Source organism: Uloborus diversus, chromosome 3 (assembly GCF_026930045.1).
Source record: "Uloborus diversus isolate 005 chromosome 3, Udiv.v.3.1, whole genome shotgun sequence".
Lineage (NCBI taxonomy): Eukaryota > Metazoa > Arthropoda > Arachnida > Araneae > Uloboridae > Uloborus > Uloborus diversus.
The window spans coordinates 156,707,545-156,721,575 of NC_072733.1; the positions used below are offsets into that span (position 1 = coordinate 156,707,545).

General features: G+C 33.8%; 1 protein-coding gene across 1 annotated transcript in view; it reads right to left on the reverse strand.

Annotated features, from left to right (window-relative positions):
- Nucleotides 1–1,797, reverse strand: part of LOC129218451 (cholinesterase-like) — a 56,941-nt gene extending 55,144 nt beyond the window's left edge. The window contains exon 1 of the mRNA XM_054852725.1: nt 1,339–1,797. Within this exon, the coding sequence (XP_054708700.1) occupies nt 1,339–1,767 (429 nt within the window). The 5' untranslated portion in view covers nt 1,768–1,797. The remainder of the gene's footprint in view (nt 1–1,338) is intronic.
- Between the last annotated feature and the right edge of the window lie 12,234 nt (nt 1,798–14,031).

Consider the following 14,031-nt stretch of genomic DNA (forward strand, 5'->3'; position numbering starts at 1 on the left):
GAAATAATTTTAAAAAAATTTTCTTTAATGGTACATTTGCTCAGTTAACGTTTTGGTATGTCCAAAATTGCGCCTTTTAGCAAAGAAAATATTTTTTTAAGGGCATTTAAAGAGCATTTTTTCCATAATTTATGTCAATTCTTGTCTCTATAAAGTATTATAATTTAACTCAAAAATTTTTGAGTTAATTAAAATGAAAGTTATTTGGTGTTGAAGCTTCAAAGTTGAGGTCTGTGTTTGCTCCCACCTTTTGAGAACTGCCCAACTGTTAAACTTTAAATGAAATTTGGCAGTTAATATGTTTGTTGAGAGATAGAGAAAATCATCGAAAATTCTCAACCTGTAAAAGTCTCCCTTGTAGAAGCCCCCCCCCCCCTTCCTCCACGTTTATGTTAAAAATTTGAAAAATTTATTTGTAACTGAATAATTTAACTTTTGTTTTGCTTATTTTCCCCTTGGATAATTTTACTTTTTATGACGCACCAATTTATATTTTATATTTATTTACATGGTGGTATATGCATGGTGGTATATGCTCCCTACCTCCCCAAATCTTTAAAAACTATTAAGGAATAACTTAAAGGGTCAAAATAATGTGTTAATCTAGACCATTGCACTCTCTTAACAAAAATTATTAGTATACTTAAGCTTTTATTTGCTTTGTGCAATTGGCATATCAGACATGTTACGTCCGTAACAAATATATAAATTTCTATCATAAATTTTACGAATAATATCCATGAAAACTTTATGGTTTTAGAAAGCATGAAATCTCTAGAACAAGTATTTCAAAGAAAATTTTAGAAATCTATGAATAATTCACAGCAATATTGGCAATTGTATGACAATGCATACATTTTGCTGTTTTCTGAGTTACGTCCGTAACAGGCAGTTTTTAATTTTTGTTACTTTTTGTAATAAAGCAATCTGCACCCAAATTTTTGATAGCATTAATAACACCAAACTATACAACAGAAAAAAAAATTGTAGCTTTTTATGAAACCAAATTGAAATTATGCGTGTTTAAAGTCTGATTGTTACGTCCGTAACAGTGGAATTGCCCAGCTTCATACCGTAGCAGAACATTGTAGCAGACAAACTGGTTTCGTTTTTATCCTAATTATAGCGCAACCTATAGTTACATTCCGTTCCCAATTGAGAAACACAGAAATTCAGACACGAATAAAACCGATTTTAAAAAATATATATAAAAAAAACACGCGTTACAGCTTACACAATTTCAAGGTTTTGCAATAAGATGGCATACAAAAAATTCAAATACAAGCAAAATAAAATGCGTAGTAGTAAAATAACAAAAAGGAGAAACACATAACATACCCGAAACCTAAGCGAATCTGTAGGAGGGACTGCGTACGGTATTCCAAGAAAAGCAGTAATGTTTCGATATATTTTGGGCAGATGGTTGAATTTAAAGTTTGGTCTATCATATTCTGGCACACCAGGACCGTCACAAAGTGATATATACGTACCAACTACCGTACCTAAACGAAGTTCTACACTTACTGTGCCAATCGGTTCAAGATTTTGATTCCGGTCCCCCAAACAACGTGAGTCACCGTACACGGAATCGATTCCGGTTGGAACAAATTGTGAATTATCCCAATTTTTGAAACGATTTTTGAAACTATTTGGCGGATATCTTCCATAGTAATCACTCTGATAAGATCGATCTCTGGAATTTTCGGAATAAACATTACTAAATGAGTTCCGTAAAACTTGAGCATTTGCACGATGAATAATTGACATTAAAAACGTATAAATTAAAATTAAGGCAAAAGGCAGTCCAAAATTGAAGATCATTTTCAAACATCTCTTTCTTGAAAATTTTGAACAGGAAATTTACAAACAAATCGCAAGCGTTGCCGTTCCTAAAACACAAAAACCTTTTGATATTTCAAGCGTAAATACTTACGTTCGACGAGCACGACCGGTTGGTTAATCACGTGACAGTAATGATGTCAGTGGTTGCTAACCGGTTGTTAAAACGAACATATGCTTCATCGAACGCTTTCGGTTGATCACCAGTTACTTGCGCAGACATGACGCAGACCATAGACTAATAATAAGAGTAGACCGAGCTATGGCAACCCTTTTGCTGCTCATAAACCAAACCATGTGACTGGTGGATATCCTAGCAACAGCGGGCGTTAATCGTAGCAGACGATCAACGCCAGCGCGAAATAAAATAAATAGAATTGATGGAACACGGAAGAATGATCTTTTATGGAGTTCGATTTGTAAATTTGTTATTCTAAGTTGTAAATATTTTGTTAACATAGTGAGTTTTTCGTTTAGATAGTATTGTGCATTTTCTTTAGTCAATTTCAATAACTCTCTAAGCAATAAAAGATGCAAGCGACCAAGAAGAATCAGCAAACGGTAAGATTTTTACCTACAGTTTCAATTTAAGATACCGATTAGTACATTTTTGCATTAACGCAAAACGTTTACGCCATTTCGTTCACGTCAACGCTGACAGCTCCAAATGAAATAAAAGTTACCGAAAACTGATCAAAAACTATTACTAATGTCAAAATAATGCAAAACTAAAAGAAAAACAGTTCAATCTCTGCACTTGGAAGTTTTTTTTAATGAAAACACATTGTCTTAAAATACATGTCGAGTGCCAAACTATAGATAATGCTGCCATCTAGCAACCATGCTGCCAAAGTCCTCGCCTAGCCCTTCCACTAGTCACATGATACATCTATGAACCAATTTTCTTTATCAGCAAGAATGAGAAAGCTCGGTCTACTCTTATTATTAGTCTATGACGCAGACGAATAACACGCAGGTGAAAACTGCATATAATTGGTCAAAAATGCCACGTGGTTCCATCAACCGGGTTTAACCGACTAGAGTTACGGTCGACCGGTAGATCAACCGGTGAGGATCATAAAACGACATCGGAAGCAACAACCAGTTAACCGGTTGCTCTCAAGAACGCCGCGGTTAGCAACCAGTTACTTACCGGTCGACCGGTGAGGTTCGTCGAACGCAAGCAAAGGGGTTGCTTGTTGTGGCTAGAGTCCCTATTTGAAAACGTAGTTTTCAGAGTTGCGACAACAGCGACGCTCGGAAAGCGCAACCGGTTACAGGGGGAAGATAGGGTTGCCGCCGAGCTGCAAGATTGGCTCCTTGTTCGCTTTCGAGTTTCATTTAAAAAAATAGTCGCAAACGGGAGCGGAAAGAGTGGCTAAAACGGGTTCTGAAGGATGTAAGCACGCGGATTCGAAAATGCATGCTGTTCAATAAGTGAAACGCTCGATTTTGATTCAAACATTAAAAAAAGACAAAATGGCCCTGTGTTAGCAGAATTAAGAGCAGATTTCTTTTTCTTAAACCTTATTCTCTTTAATACGATCAATTTTAAATTAATCAAAAGATTCTGAGACAACGAAAATTATATTATAATTTTAATTGATTCAAAATGAATGAAAAAATAAAGACTGATTAAGAAAATGAAAATAAATAAATAAGCAACAAATAAAGAACATAAAAAATTGCTTGTTTGTGCTACATTAAATTAAGCTTTATAAAGATTTATAACATAAAAATATTTCTTGTATTGATATCAAAAGCATTACTTATTTTTTCGAAATGGGAAGATTGGGCGCCGAAGATTGGGCGCCGACTATTGAGCGCCGCATATTGGGCGCCGAGCATTTTAGGTGCCGGGAACTTTGGGCGCCAAACATTTTGGGCGCCGGGAACTTTGGGCGCCGAGCAGTTTGGGCGCCGGGAACTTTGGGCGCCGAGCACTTTGGGCGCCGAGCACTTTGGGCGCCGAGCATTTTGGGCGCCGGGAACTTTGGGCGCCGAGCATATTGCGCCCAGTATTCCCGGGGCGTAAAATGCTCGGCGCCCAATGTTCCCGGCGGCGAATTTTGAAACGCTCTCAATGCTTACGTTACGGTAGCTACCGGTTAGTTAACCACGTGACAGCTAATGATCACGTGCTCCAATCAACTGCTTAGAACGGTAACCTGTTGATCATAGAACGCTGCGGTTAGTAACCGGTCGACCGGTGAGGTTCCTCGAATGCAAGGAATGCTTGCGTTCGCCGAGCTCAACTGGTAGCTACCAGTTAATCGATCACGTGACATCTAATGATCACGCAGCGGTTAGCAACCGGTTACTCAGTGGTCGACCGGTTAGGATCGCCGAACAAAACCAATTACAGTACATTAGTGAAATGAGAAATATAAACGAGCGCGTTCTATTAAACAGCATGGTGACCTGGATACATTAAAGCAACCCTCAAAGTCAATGGGATACTTTCACGCCGAGAAGAAGAACACCGCGGATACGGCTCCTTATGCAAAACAAACGCACATGGTAATGTTAATGGTATTGGGAACGTGGCGTAAGCTGTCGAAATTAGGTTTTTTCGTGAAGAAAAATGCTAACAAGCTTTTATGCGTGTAGATGAACGATTAATGATGATAAAGAAGAATGCAAGGAGCAGGAAATATCCCTCTATATCCTTCCACATTCAACTACAGAGCTAAAAAAATAAATCGGTTGTCAATGTCAAATCACGATATTCAAGGTTGTCACGACGGCCATGTATGACCACAAGGATTTTATCGGACTAAAAAAAGAGTACTGAAAAGTGATGCTGTGTCAACTTTGGTACACATGTGATATACCCCCCCCCCTTGGCGAGGATAGAATTTTTAGCTCATTTCGAAAATCGCCAACGTTGGCGATAAAACTTTTTCCGGTAGCCCTAGTAACCCTGCAGAATATACCTGGGAAGTACAGATGTGAACTAATTCTTTTCGCACGTGTGTCCGTGGAGGTAGGTGCACATATGTTCCGCTCTTAGGGGGATTTTACGACGTAGTGTTGTTTCGTGCAATATACCTTACAGGAATGCTTATTTTGTGTTAGTTTAAATTCAGTAGTTGTGTTTTGAAGTTAAAACATTAGAAAATGCCAGTTTCTTCAAACTTGAAGGTTAATTAAAAGTTAACTCCAACGTGGTGTGTATCTGTAACGTGCCATTGTCATATGATGTATTGTTTTAGACTGAGTGTGAATATTTATACCATATAAAAAGGTAAGTTCTTTATTTTAGAATTCAAAAAAAACCTCTCACTTCCAAAATTCTTTGTTTTTACAAATCCTTGAGGGGTTCTTGTAGTATACATAACTGTGATCATACTCCGACTGTGATGTATATTAACAGTCGGAGGGATAACGGCGAGCCAGAGGTCTCATAGTACTTTCGTAATGAGACCTCGGCTACTATGAGACCGAGGGCTCGTATCCCGGAGAAATGATGAAAAAAAAATTAATGCATTAATTTCGACTTGTAATTAATACAATAATTTATTTCATTGTATTTTAATATGTTTACAAAAAACCCCGGCCCTGTACATTTTTGAAGCATATATTCGTGATGCTTTTTGTTGTGCTTTTATGTTGTTTTTATATATATTGTGTTCTGAAGTGCTTTGATCATGTTTTCTTATCTGATTTTTTCCTGTTGGCGCTAAAAAAGCATCGCTAAGAACGATGTATGACATATGTCGTCATACATCGTTTTCTTGGCGACGCTTTCTTGGCGCCAACAGGAAAAAGTCGCCAAGGGTGGGGTATATCACATCAGTTCCTCAACTTTTTCTTTCTTTTTGTGCAAGCCATCTTGTAAAAAAGAGGAATACAAATTTTATGCCTCGAGCTGCTGAAGCATCGTAAGTTATTTCGTCATTAATCTACACTTTATAGTCGTTATGTTTACATCAGTTTTGCCCATGTAAAGTTGAATGATATGTATAATATTTCTTGAATTTTCATTTATTCCCGTTAAAAAAATCAAATAATGGAATTTTTATAAACAAACCATTAATTTTTTTTTTCAGTTATTTATTTTTTAGCTTTGAGTATAAAAAATAATGTTGTAAACTTGTCTCATTATTAGTACAAAAAAAAACTATAAGTTATTTTTTCTTGTTGAATACAAAGGTTTATTCTACTAGTCCTGCAATTACCTGAATTCATTCTTATTTCCTTCATCCTCGATTATTAGTTCTCAGGTTAAATAAATTTTCAACATTCAAATACAGCTCATGCATTCCATTGATTCAGGTATATTGATTGTAAATTCATGTGATATTTGTCAAGTAATATAAATACTGTACAAAATTTTAATGATTAAAACTAGTCTTTGGAGCTGTGCCATATTTATATCTTTTAAATCTTAGTAATTTCCTGCTGAATAGATGAGGAACACTTATCATTCTATATTTATCATTGGATGATTAAACATATTTTCTATACTGTATACATATTATGTGATTCGCCAAATCTCGTACCATAAATTGAATGCCAAGCAGTGCACCTTTAATGCAAAATTACTTTTCTGAGTACCTACAGGTCTGCTTTACTGTTAGGCTATGTTCGGTGTGAGGGCCCACGGAGAATACAAACATTTTTGACAAAGCTGTTGAAGTGAAATTAAGAAGTGCATTTCAACCAATGTACAGTACAGTAGTCTCGTTAATCAAATTAAAAAATTTCTTTAAAAATCCTGTTTTTAAATAGATATGATTTTAAGTTATGAAAGTAAAAATATAACTCTGAGTGCAGGAAAGATTCCATTTATATTTTGATCTATTAATGAAGCATTTTCATGACCATGCCTCACTGAAATGTCACTTGTGTTTGAAACAGAAGATAAGTAGACTAATTCTTTGTTAGGAAATACAGTCAACTCTCGATAACTCGAAGTCCCATGGGCTAAAACGTTCGAGTTATGGGGAATTTTCACAACAGTCTCAAAAGTTTGGTATCTGATGAAAACTTCGAGATAAAGGAATATTCGAGTTAATGAGATTTTAGTGTAATGTAGAAAATTATTCATATATTTTTAAATGTCTTGTAAACAATTCTAATTTTTGTAACAAAACGTAGTTTTTTTTTATCTCGATACAAAATTGTTATGCCTCTTTAAGGATCTCTTGCTTTTATCCGTAGTATCTTGATTTTTGATTCTCCAGCATTACGAACAGGACATTTTTTCCGAAAATAGCCCAGACAACCACCTATCTTTAAAAGTTATCTACAAGAGATCCACTAGCCATAGAACTGGATATGAGCCAAATACAAAACATGTGCATGGGATGTCCGAATGTCTAATTGAATATCCACCAGTGGTCGAAAGGTTGAAAATTTTTAACTTCCAGTGACATCCAAAATATCCAGACGTTCTGCGGCGATCTCAGAGATATGAAGGGGATATTCTGGATAGCTCATGCACATGTAGAGGATATTTCTTTCCTATTCATAGGATGTAATGTCCAGAAAGCTTTTGGATGTCTTTATAACGGGTTATAGATATGGATTTTTGATCATATAGATGTATAGGAGATATTAGAATCGATGTTTTATAGATTTCATGTTTTTAAATATATTTTAAAGCTGGAAACAAATTTACAGGTTTAAAACACGCAACTTTTTGTGTATTAAAAAATAAGTTATTTGGAAAATATCTTAAATTTGCTTTCTCAATGCAGTGACGATCCTTTTTACTGATAAATATGAATTAAAGTGTTATATTTGCAAATAACTTATTTATTGATACACAAAAATTGTGATTTTGAAACCTGTAAACTTGTCTACAGCTTTAAAATATACTTCAGAAAAATTAGTAATAAGTTTTAAATAAAGTCTTCAGTCATAAAAGTCATTTATAAACTTTTCTTCTTTTTTTTTTCAATCTTCAAAGGAGGAATTTTCATTCTATACCTACCTATAAAATATTTTTTTTTTGCATACTGTTCTAGATTTTTTTCACCGATTGTCATGAATATAAGTGTTATATTTGCAAATAAATTAATTTATTGATATAAAAAATTGTAATTTTTAAACCTGTAATCTGTTTACAGCTTTAAAATATATTCCACAAAATTTAGTAATAAATGAAGTCTAGATTCATAAGTTATTTACAGACTTTTCATTTTTCAATAATCATTAAAGGATGAGTTTTCACCCTGTGGGTACCTATAAAAGGAGTTTTTACTTTTTCGCATACTGTTTCAGACTTTCCAAGTAATTTGCTTTAACCAATTTTACAAGTTAAAAAGTAGCAACTCTTTGGTGTCGATGAATAAATCACCTAAATTTAGCATCTCTGCTAATAATAATTCGGAAAAATGTTAATAACTGTAGTTAAGTGCGAAAGCTTTAATACTTTAAGTAACTTATTTGGCACCATGAGTAAGATCTGTTCCTGATACTTATGAATAAAAGTGTTAATATTTGTAAATAACTTATTTGCTGATAAAAAAAACAATCTTAAAACGTGTAAGTTTGTCTATAGATTTAAAGTATATGCCACAAAAATTCTAATAAAAATAACATTCTATTTACAGGCTTGTTCTATTGACTTGATGATCCTCAAAGGATGAGTTCTTATCACTTGTGCACTATAAAATGTTTTATTGCACAGTGTTACGATTTTTTCCAAATACAGTCAAGCTCGCCTAATGGAATAGCCAGTCTTCCACAAAAATTACTCTAATATGCCGGATATTCTATTAAACAGAATTAAAATAGACATAAATGGTTCTGTACATTGAAAATGTATTACATTAAGCAGGATATACAGTTAACCGATATTCTAATAAGCGGGCTCGACTGTATTTCCCCCTCCTTTCTGCAAAACGGTTCCTATTTCCTCTAAAAAATGAATTAAATTTAATCTTAGTTTGCAAATTCTAGTTTTCTGAATTTTGAAGTATCATTTTCTTTTTCGAAGTTTTATACTTAATAAAGCATAATACTTAATAAAGTTTAGTTTATTTGATAAGTGTTCAAAAAGAATTAACTATAACACTAAAATATTATGATGCATTGTGATTAATGCATGTATAATCTGAAAAAAAATAATAGACAAATATGAAAATATTTATTTGTTTCATATCTCTTAAAAGATGTCGAATTTCAAATCTGAAAACTGAACTTCAATAAAATTTTGATATTCCTAGGCAAAATGACCTACCTTTATATGCTTCTTCCTTTACATGAGTTACACACAGCAATCTCTACTTTTTTTAACTAAATTCTACGTAGTGAAAAAAGCTTTAATGTCATCAAAATTACTGTAAAATGTTTTTATTGACTAACATTTAAAAAAATGCATACAAACAAAACATCACAATTGCATGAAAATTTGACAGGGACAAAACATCTATGTTTGTTTTCAGCAATCAGGAATTGCTTCTTGTTTTCACTTCACCGGTGAATGATGTTAGTCCTTTGATTTTTGAAAAGGAGCCTCGGGAGTACCACCGTTGACTGGCTCAGGTCCTGCTTCTCCAGCAAGCACGGTCTAACCAGCAGCACTGACCACCAGAATCCGCTCCTACTGTGCGGTTGCTTCTGCATCCTACATACACACCTTCAAACATACACACGTCTTTACGCACACACACGCCTTCAAACATTCACATATCTTTACAAATACACATACACAAAAACACACGCACCAGTACATGCACACTCATGATTGCAAAAAGCTTAATTTTAATTCAAGATGTCAAAAATTCAGGTTTATTATTATTATTTATTTAATTTTATCTAGTCAGGTTTTGATGTGCCGCAACTAATTTTTAACCACAACTTTTCATGGCAGAACCTGTTGCCCTAATTTTGATTAATACTGGGAGAAGACCAATTTATAAAAATACTTATTTTGGCAATGCCAATGCAACATCTGGAACTTTGTTAATACATATTACAGCAGAAAAAAAATACTTAGAATTTAATGTAAAAATTTAGAATTTCAATTACAATAACATCTTGACATTTGGAACTATACTTGCCTGCAACTTAAGTGGACAGTGACATCATCACGACACACAGAAGAAAAACCGTGTTAACAGATAAAACGTCACACTTACTAGCTTCCTCACCCTACCTGCTTCACAAATAAGAGGAGATCACCACCTGTGTATGAGCTGCTACTGGCTGGCGTGTTTGATTCAAATGGTTTTAATGTTCCGCGCTGCTTCGCTCGTAAAATTGAAAATATTTAAAGATTGACAGAAATTATGCCTAAAAAAGGTAGTATGCATGGGTTTAACGAACAAATCTGATTTCTAAACGGTAGAGCGTAATTTACCCCGAATATTGGAAAAGACACAATGAACTATTTCCTTCATTTGGTCTCATCTTATTTCTCCATTGTCAAGTAAGCTTGCAGTCGAGTATACAATACTCAAGAAAATTGCAGCCATAACCACAATTGCAGATGTAACTGGCGTGAAGACCTTTTCACCAAAAAGTCCAAACTGTTCCAAAATATTTGAATTAAACATCTCCCTTTTCTAATTTTTGTTCTGAAAAACAGCCAAGAAAACTTTTTAATTCAAAAAATGAGAAAATTGCAAAAATAATGGACTGATGCTGCATAAAGCATGTGTTTTCACATTTGGAATTATTAAATTATAAGATATACTTACCTTATATGTTTGAGTGTTAAAGGATATAATTTTAAAAGATGTCGAAAACACAGAGAACAAACATAAAAGAGAAACTACATTAATTTAAATAGTTCCTCTTGAATGTTTTTCTCAGTAATTTTTCCGCTTGGTTTTTTTCTTCTCTGCTAAAATAAAGAAATAAATATTTGCTATCTTGTTTTTCATAACAATTTATGAATTATATATTAACATACTTGACAAACACAGGATACTGCAATAAAAAAAAAAAACTGGCTTGACAGAGAAGGAACATAAAAAAGAAACTACATCAATTTTATTAGGTAAACGCGGTAAAATGTTCCTCTCCGGATGTTTCTCATTCTCTATTTTCTCTTTCATACTATAAAATAATTAAATATTTGCAAAAGAATAATTTGTATATTGTATTATGAGTATTTAGTGTCATTCTAAGTGCTCGGTAAAGTGTATGTCAACAAGGTTGATGCTCTGAACTCGAACTAAGAGCTACTTGGTACGGCACTAGTGAAACCTACACATCAAATACATACAATGTGAATTTTGAAGCCAAACTTTTATGAGTAATAGTTGGCTAACTTGGATTCATATTTAATTGTTGCAAAATTTACAGCATTCAGAGACTTATAAAACATTACACTAATTTTAATATGTTAGATTTTCCAAAAACTTGATACTTAATAACCCCGTCAAATCCAGAAAACTCATCTACATTCTGGCAGGACGAAAACACCTGAGAGAAAAACTTTACATATGCACTCTCATTAACCTGGCATTTTTAAACAAAACCACTTTTTAGTCAACAGTGGGCTGAGTTTTCAAGCAAATATAATACCATTTGAATTTAAATAAAACAATCGGGAAATTGAAAAAAAAAATCATGCCAAAAAATGCTTATTATTATGGAGGAGTAAGTGAGACACTTTTAATACATTGGTGAAACCAAAATTCCAGCATATGAGATTTCATAGCTTTTAGGGAGAAATAATATTAATAGTAGTGCTCATCTTGCTAATGTAAACGATGAGGTGCTAAAACATGAATGCAAATAATAAACCCAGCATTGGGCCTTTTTGTGCCATCCGACAACAAGGGGAAAGACTAAAATGCAATCTTTATCTTTATAATGCAAACACATATTCAAGCAATGTGCAATTGTAAAAATTAACAAACTGGATAGATGTTTTGGGGGAATGCATGCTTAAATCGAATGGTTAAACTGAACATTCATGAACATAAAAATTTCTAGAAAATAAGCCTTAAACATTTCCACAAAACAACTTTAGAGTTTTAATCCTTTCAGCAAAGTAACACAACACATGCAAAGAAATCTAAGTTAATACCTAGCCTACTTGCAAGATAGATTTTTATGTTTAAAAAAATGAAAAGTTAACATTATGGAAGAAATGCAGATCGAACATACACGAACAGAAATCAAAGTTAGGGTACCTGTGAACTTAACTCCTCATTAGTGAAAAAATTATCATTGAGTAAAAAAAAATACATTTACCAGAAACAAAGAAACATACCAATAAAGAAAAGAAAAACTTCAAAACAGTTTAATACTCCACTAAATTTTTAAAACAGCAAACAAAGTAGCAATGGCCGACATTCAAATCAAACGGAAAAGCGGTAGGTAACATACAAACACTTAACTTTTGCTGACCAACAAATGTTCTAAAATGTGAAAAACACAAAATCAGCAGCATCTGAAACACTTATCTGAGAAAAGAAAATAGCTATATTAATTAATGTAGTTACAGCAAAGAAAAGTATCCAGTACAAAATTGTTACCACCGAACTCACGCCGTATCGCGATCGCGATTTTGTTGATAAACAATGAAGTTTAGAAGAAGAAGTGTTAGTTTTCTTAGTTCATCACATTTTAAAAGGAAATGAATTTAAAAAAAACTCACCTGAAATCAACAAAACTTTAAATTAAAAGAATTTTGCCACAGAGACCTGAATATAAACAAATCAAGTAATATCCAAAAGTCAAATATCTAGCAGATATCCATAAATGAGACTTAGATGAATATTTTTTTTAAACATTCAGGTTATTGAACAGCCATCCACAAGCTATCCAAATATCTATATCTAAAACATGTAGAAATCTGGATAGCTAGACGACTTGCGAAAATCCATATCCAAAACCTGGATATCCATAAGCTATCCGAATATCCACATCCAAAACATGTAACCGTTTGGATGTCTTGAAGATATACCAGAAATCCATATCCATAGACATAACCAGATATGGATATCCATCAGCTGTATGGCAAATCCAATGGATATTTGGATATGTCATGGACCTTTTTGGATGTCTAAGAGACATTTGTGGTTGTCTGGGAATTGTTGTTCATTAATATTCTTGCATTTTCAACAATTACTTATTTGTTTTTTTTTTTTTTTTTTTTGAGCAATCACGATTGCTTATTGTTCTCATTTGACCGTTTTTGGTGTCCGTGCCCTTTTCAACTTGGACCAGAAGCCTTTGCAGCACCACCGTCCTCTGCTGGCGGCGCCGCGCAGCTGCTCCGGTTTTGAGCTATCCTCTTCTCCTGGTCGGAGGCGTCCATGTCCTACACACACGCACGTTCACACACACACACATACACTCACACACACGTGCATACACACAGGTCTACGCACACACACAACTAATGCACAAGTAACCGCCCAGGAGGAGAGGCAGGCTTGGGGGGGGGGGGACAGGAGCCGTTTCTAGAAACAATAACTCCAATGAGTAGGGTCCTGTCTCAGTTCGTGATTGCGAAAAACATAATTTGAATTCAAAATTTCAGAATTCAAATTAATTTTCTTTTTTTTTTTTTTTTTTTTGTCAAATGTTGAATTTTGATAACTTTTCTACAATTTTATTCATTTCTTTTATTTAAAATATTAGGCAAAGGACAAAGTGTGCTAACTCAATGAAGGCTTGCACACATGAATATTTTTGAGAACCTGTCAATTCAAGTAAATGTTTTTCTTTTGGACATTAAAGTATCACACTAGAGGTATTACTTTTAATATCTTTTCTGTTTATAAATGATTTTTTATTTTTCAAAGTAAATAAAATATTTGTAATGTCCTGACATAAAATTATTGATTTTCCAAACACAATTTTGTATTTTTTAGTTTCTTGCTGCATTTTCAGATAGATGAACATTTATAAATGGAGAAATGTTTCAATTCCTACACCTTCATTGGATACATACCTGGGGTATAAAAATTTCAAATTAGTTAGAACTATCTAACAACTCTTGTAAATGATTATTACACCATCAATTCTTAATGACATTTTAAAAATAGTAGCAAAGAGCTTTTCTTTTCTGTGATGGAAATATACCTCCTGGGGAACCCGCCTTGCTTCTGCAAAAAGGGGTAATGCGCTTATTGCATCATACCTCCAAAGTGGCATCCCCACTAGAGTGATTTTGATCTTAGGTCATGTTCAGAAGCTGTTTTATGATGCTCCAGTCTGGATGCCACTTTAAGGTAGTGTGGAAATTGATGCAGAACTTGATCTTTTTTAAAAAAC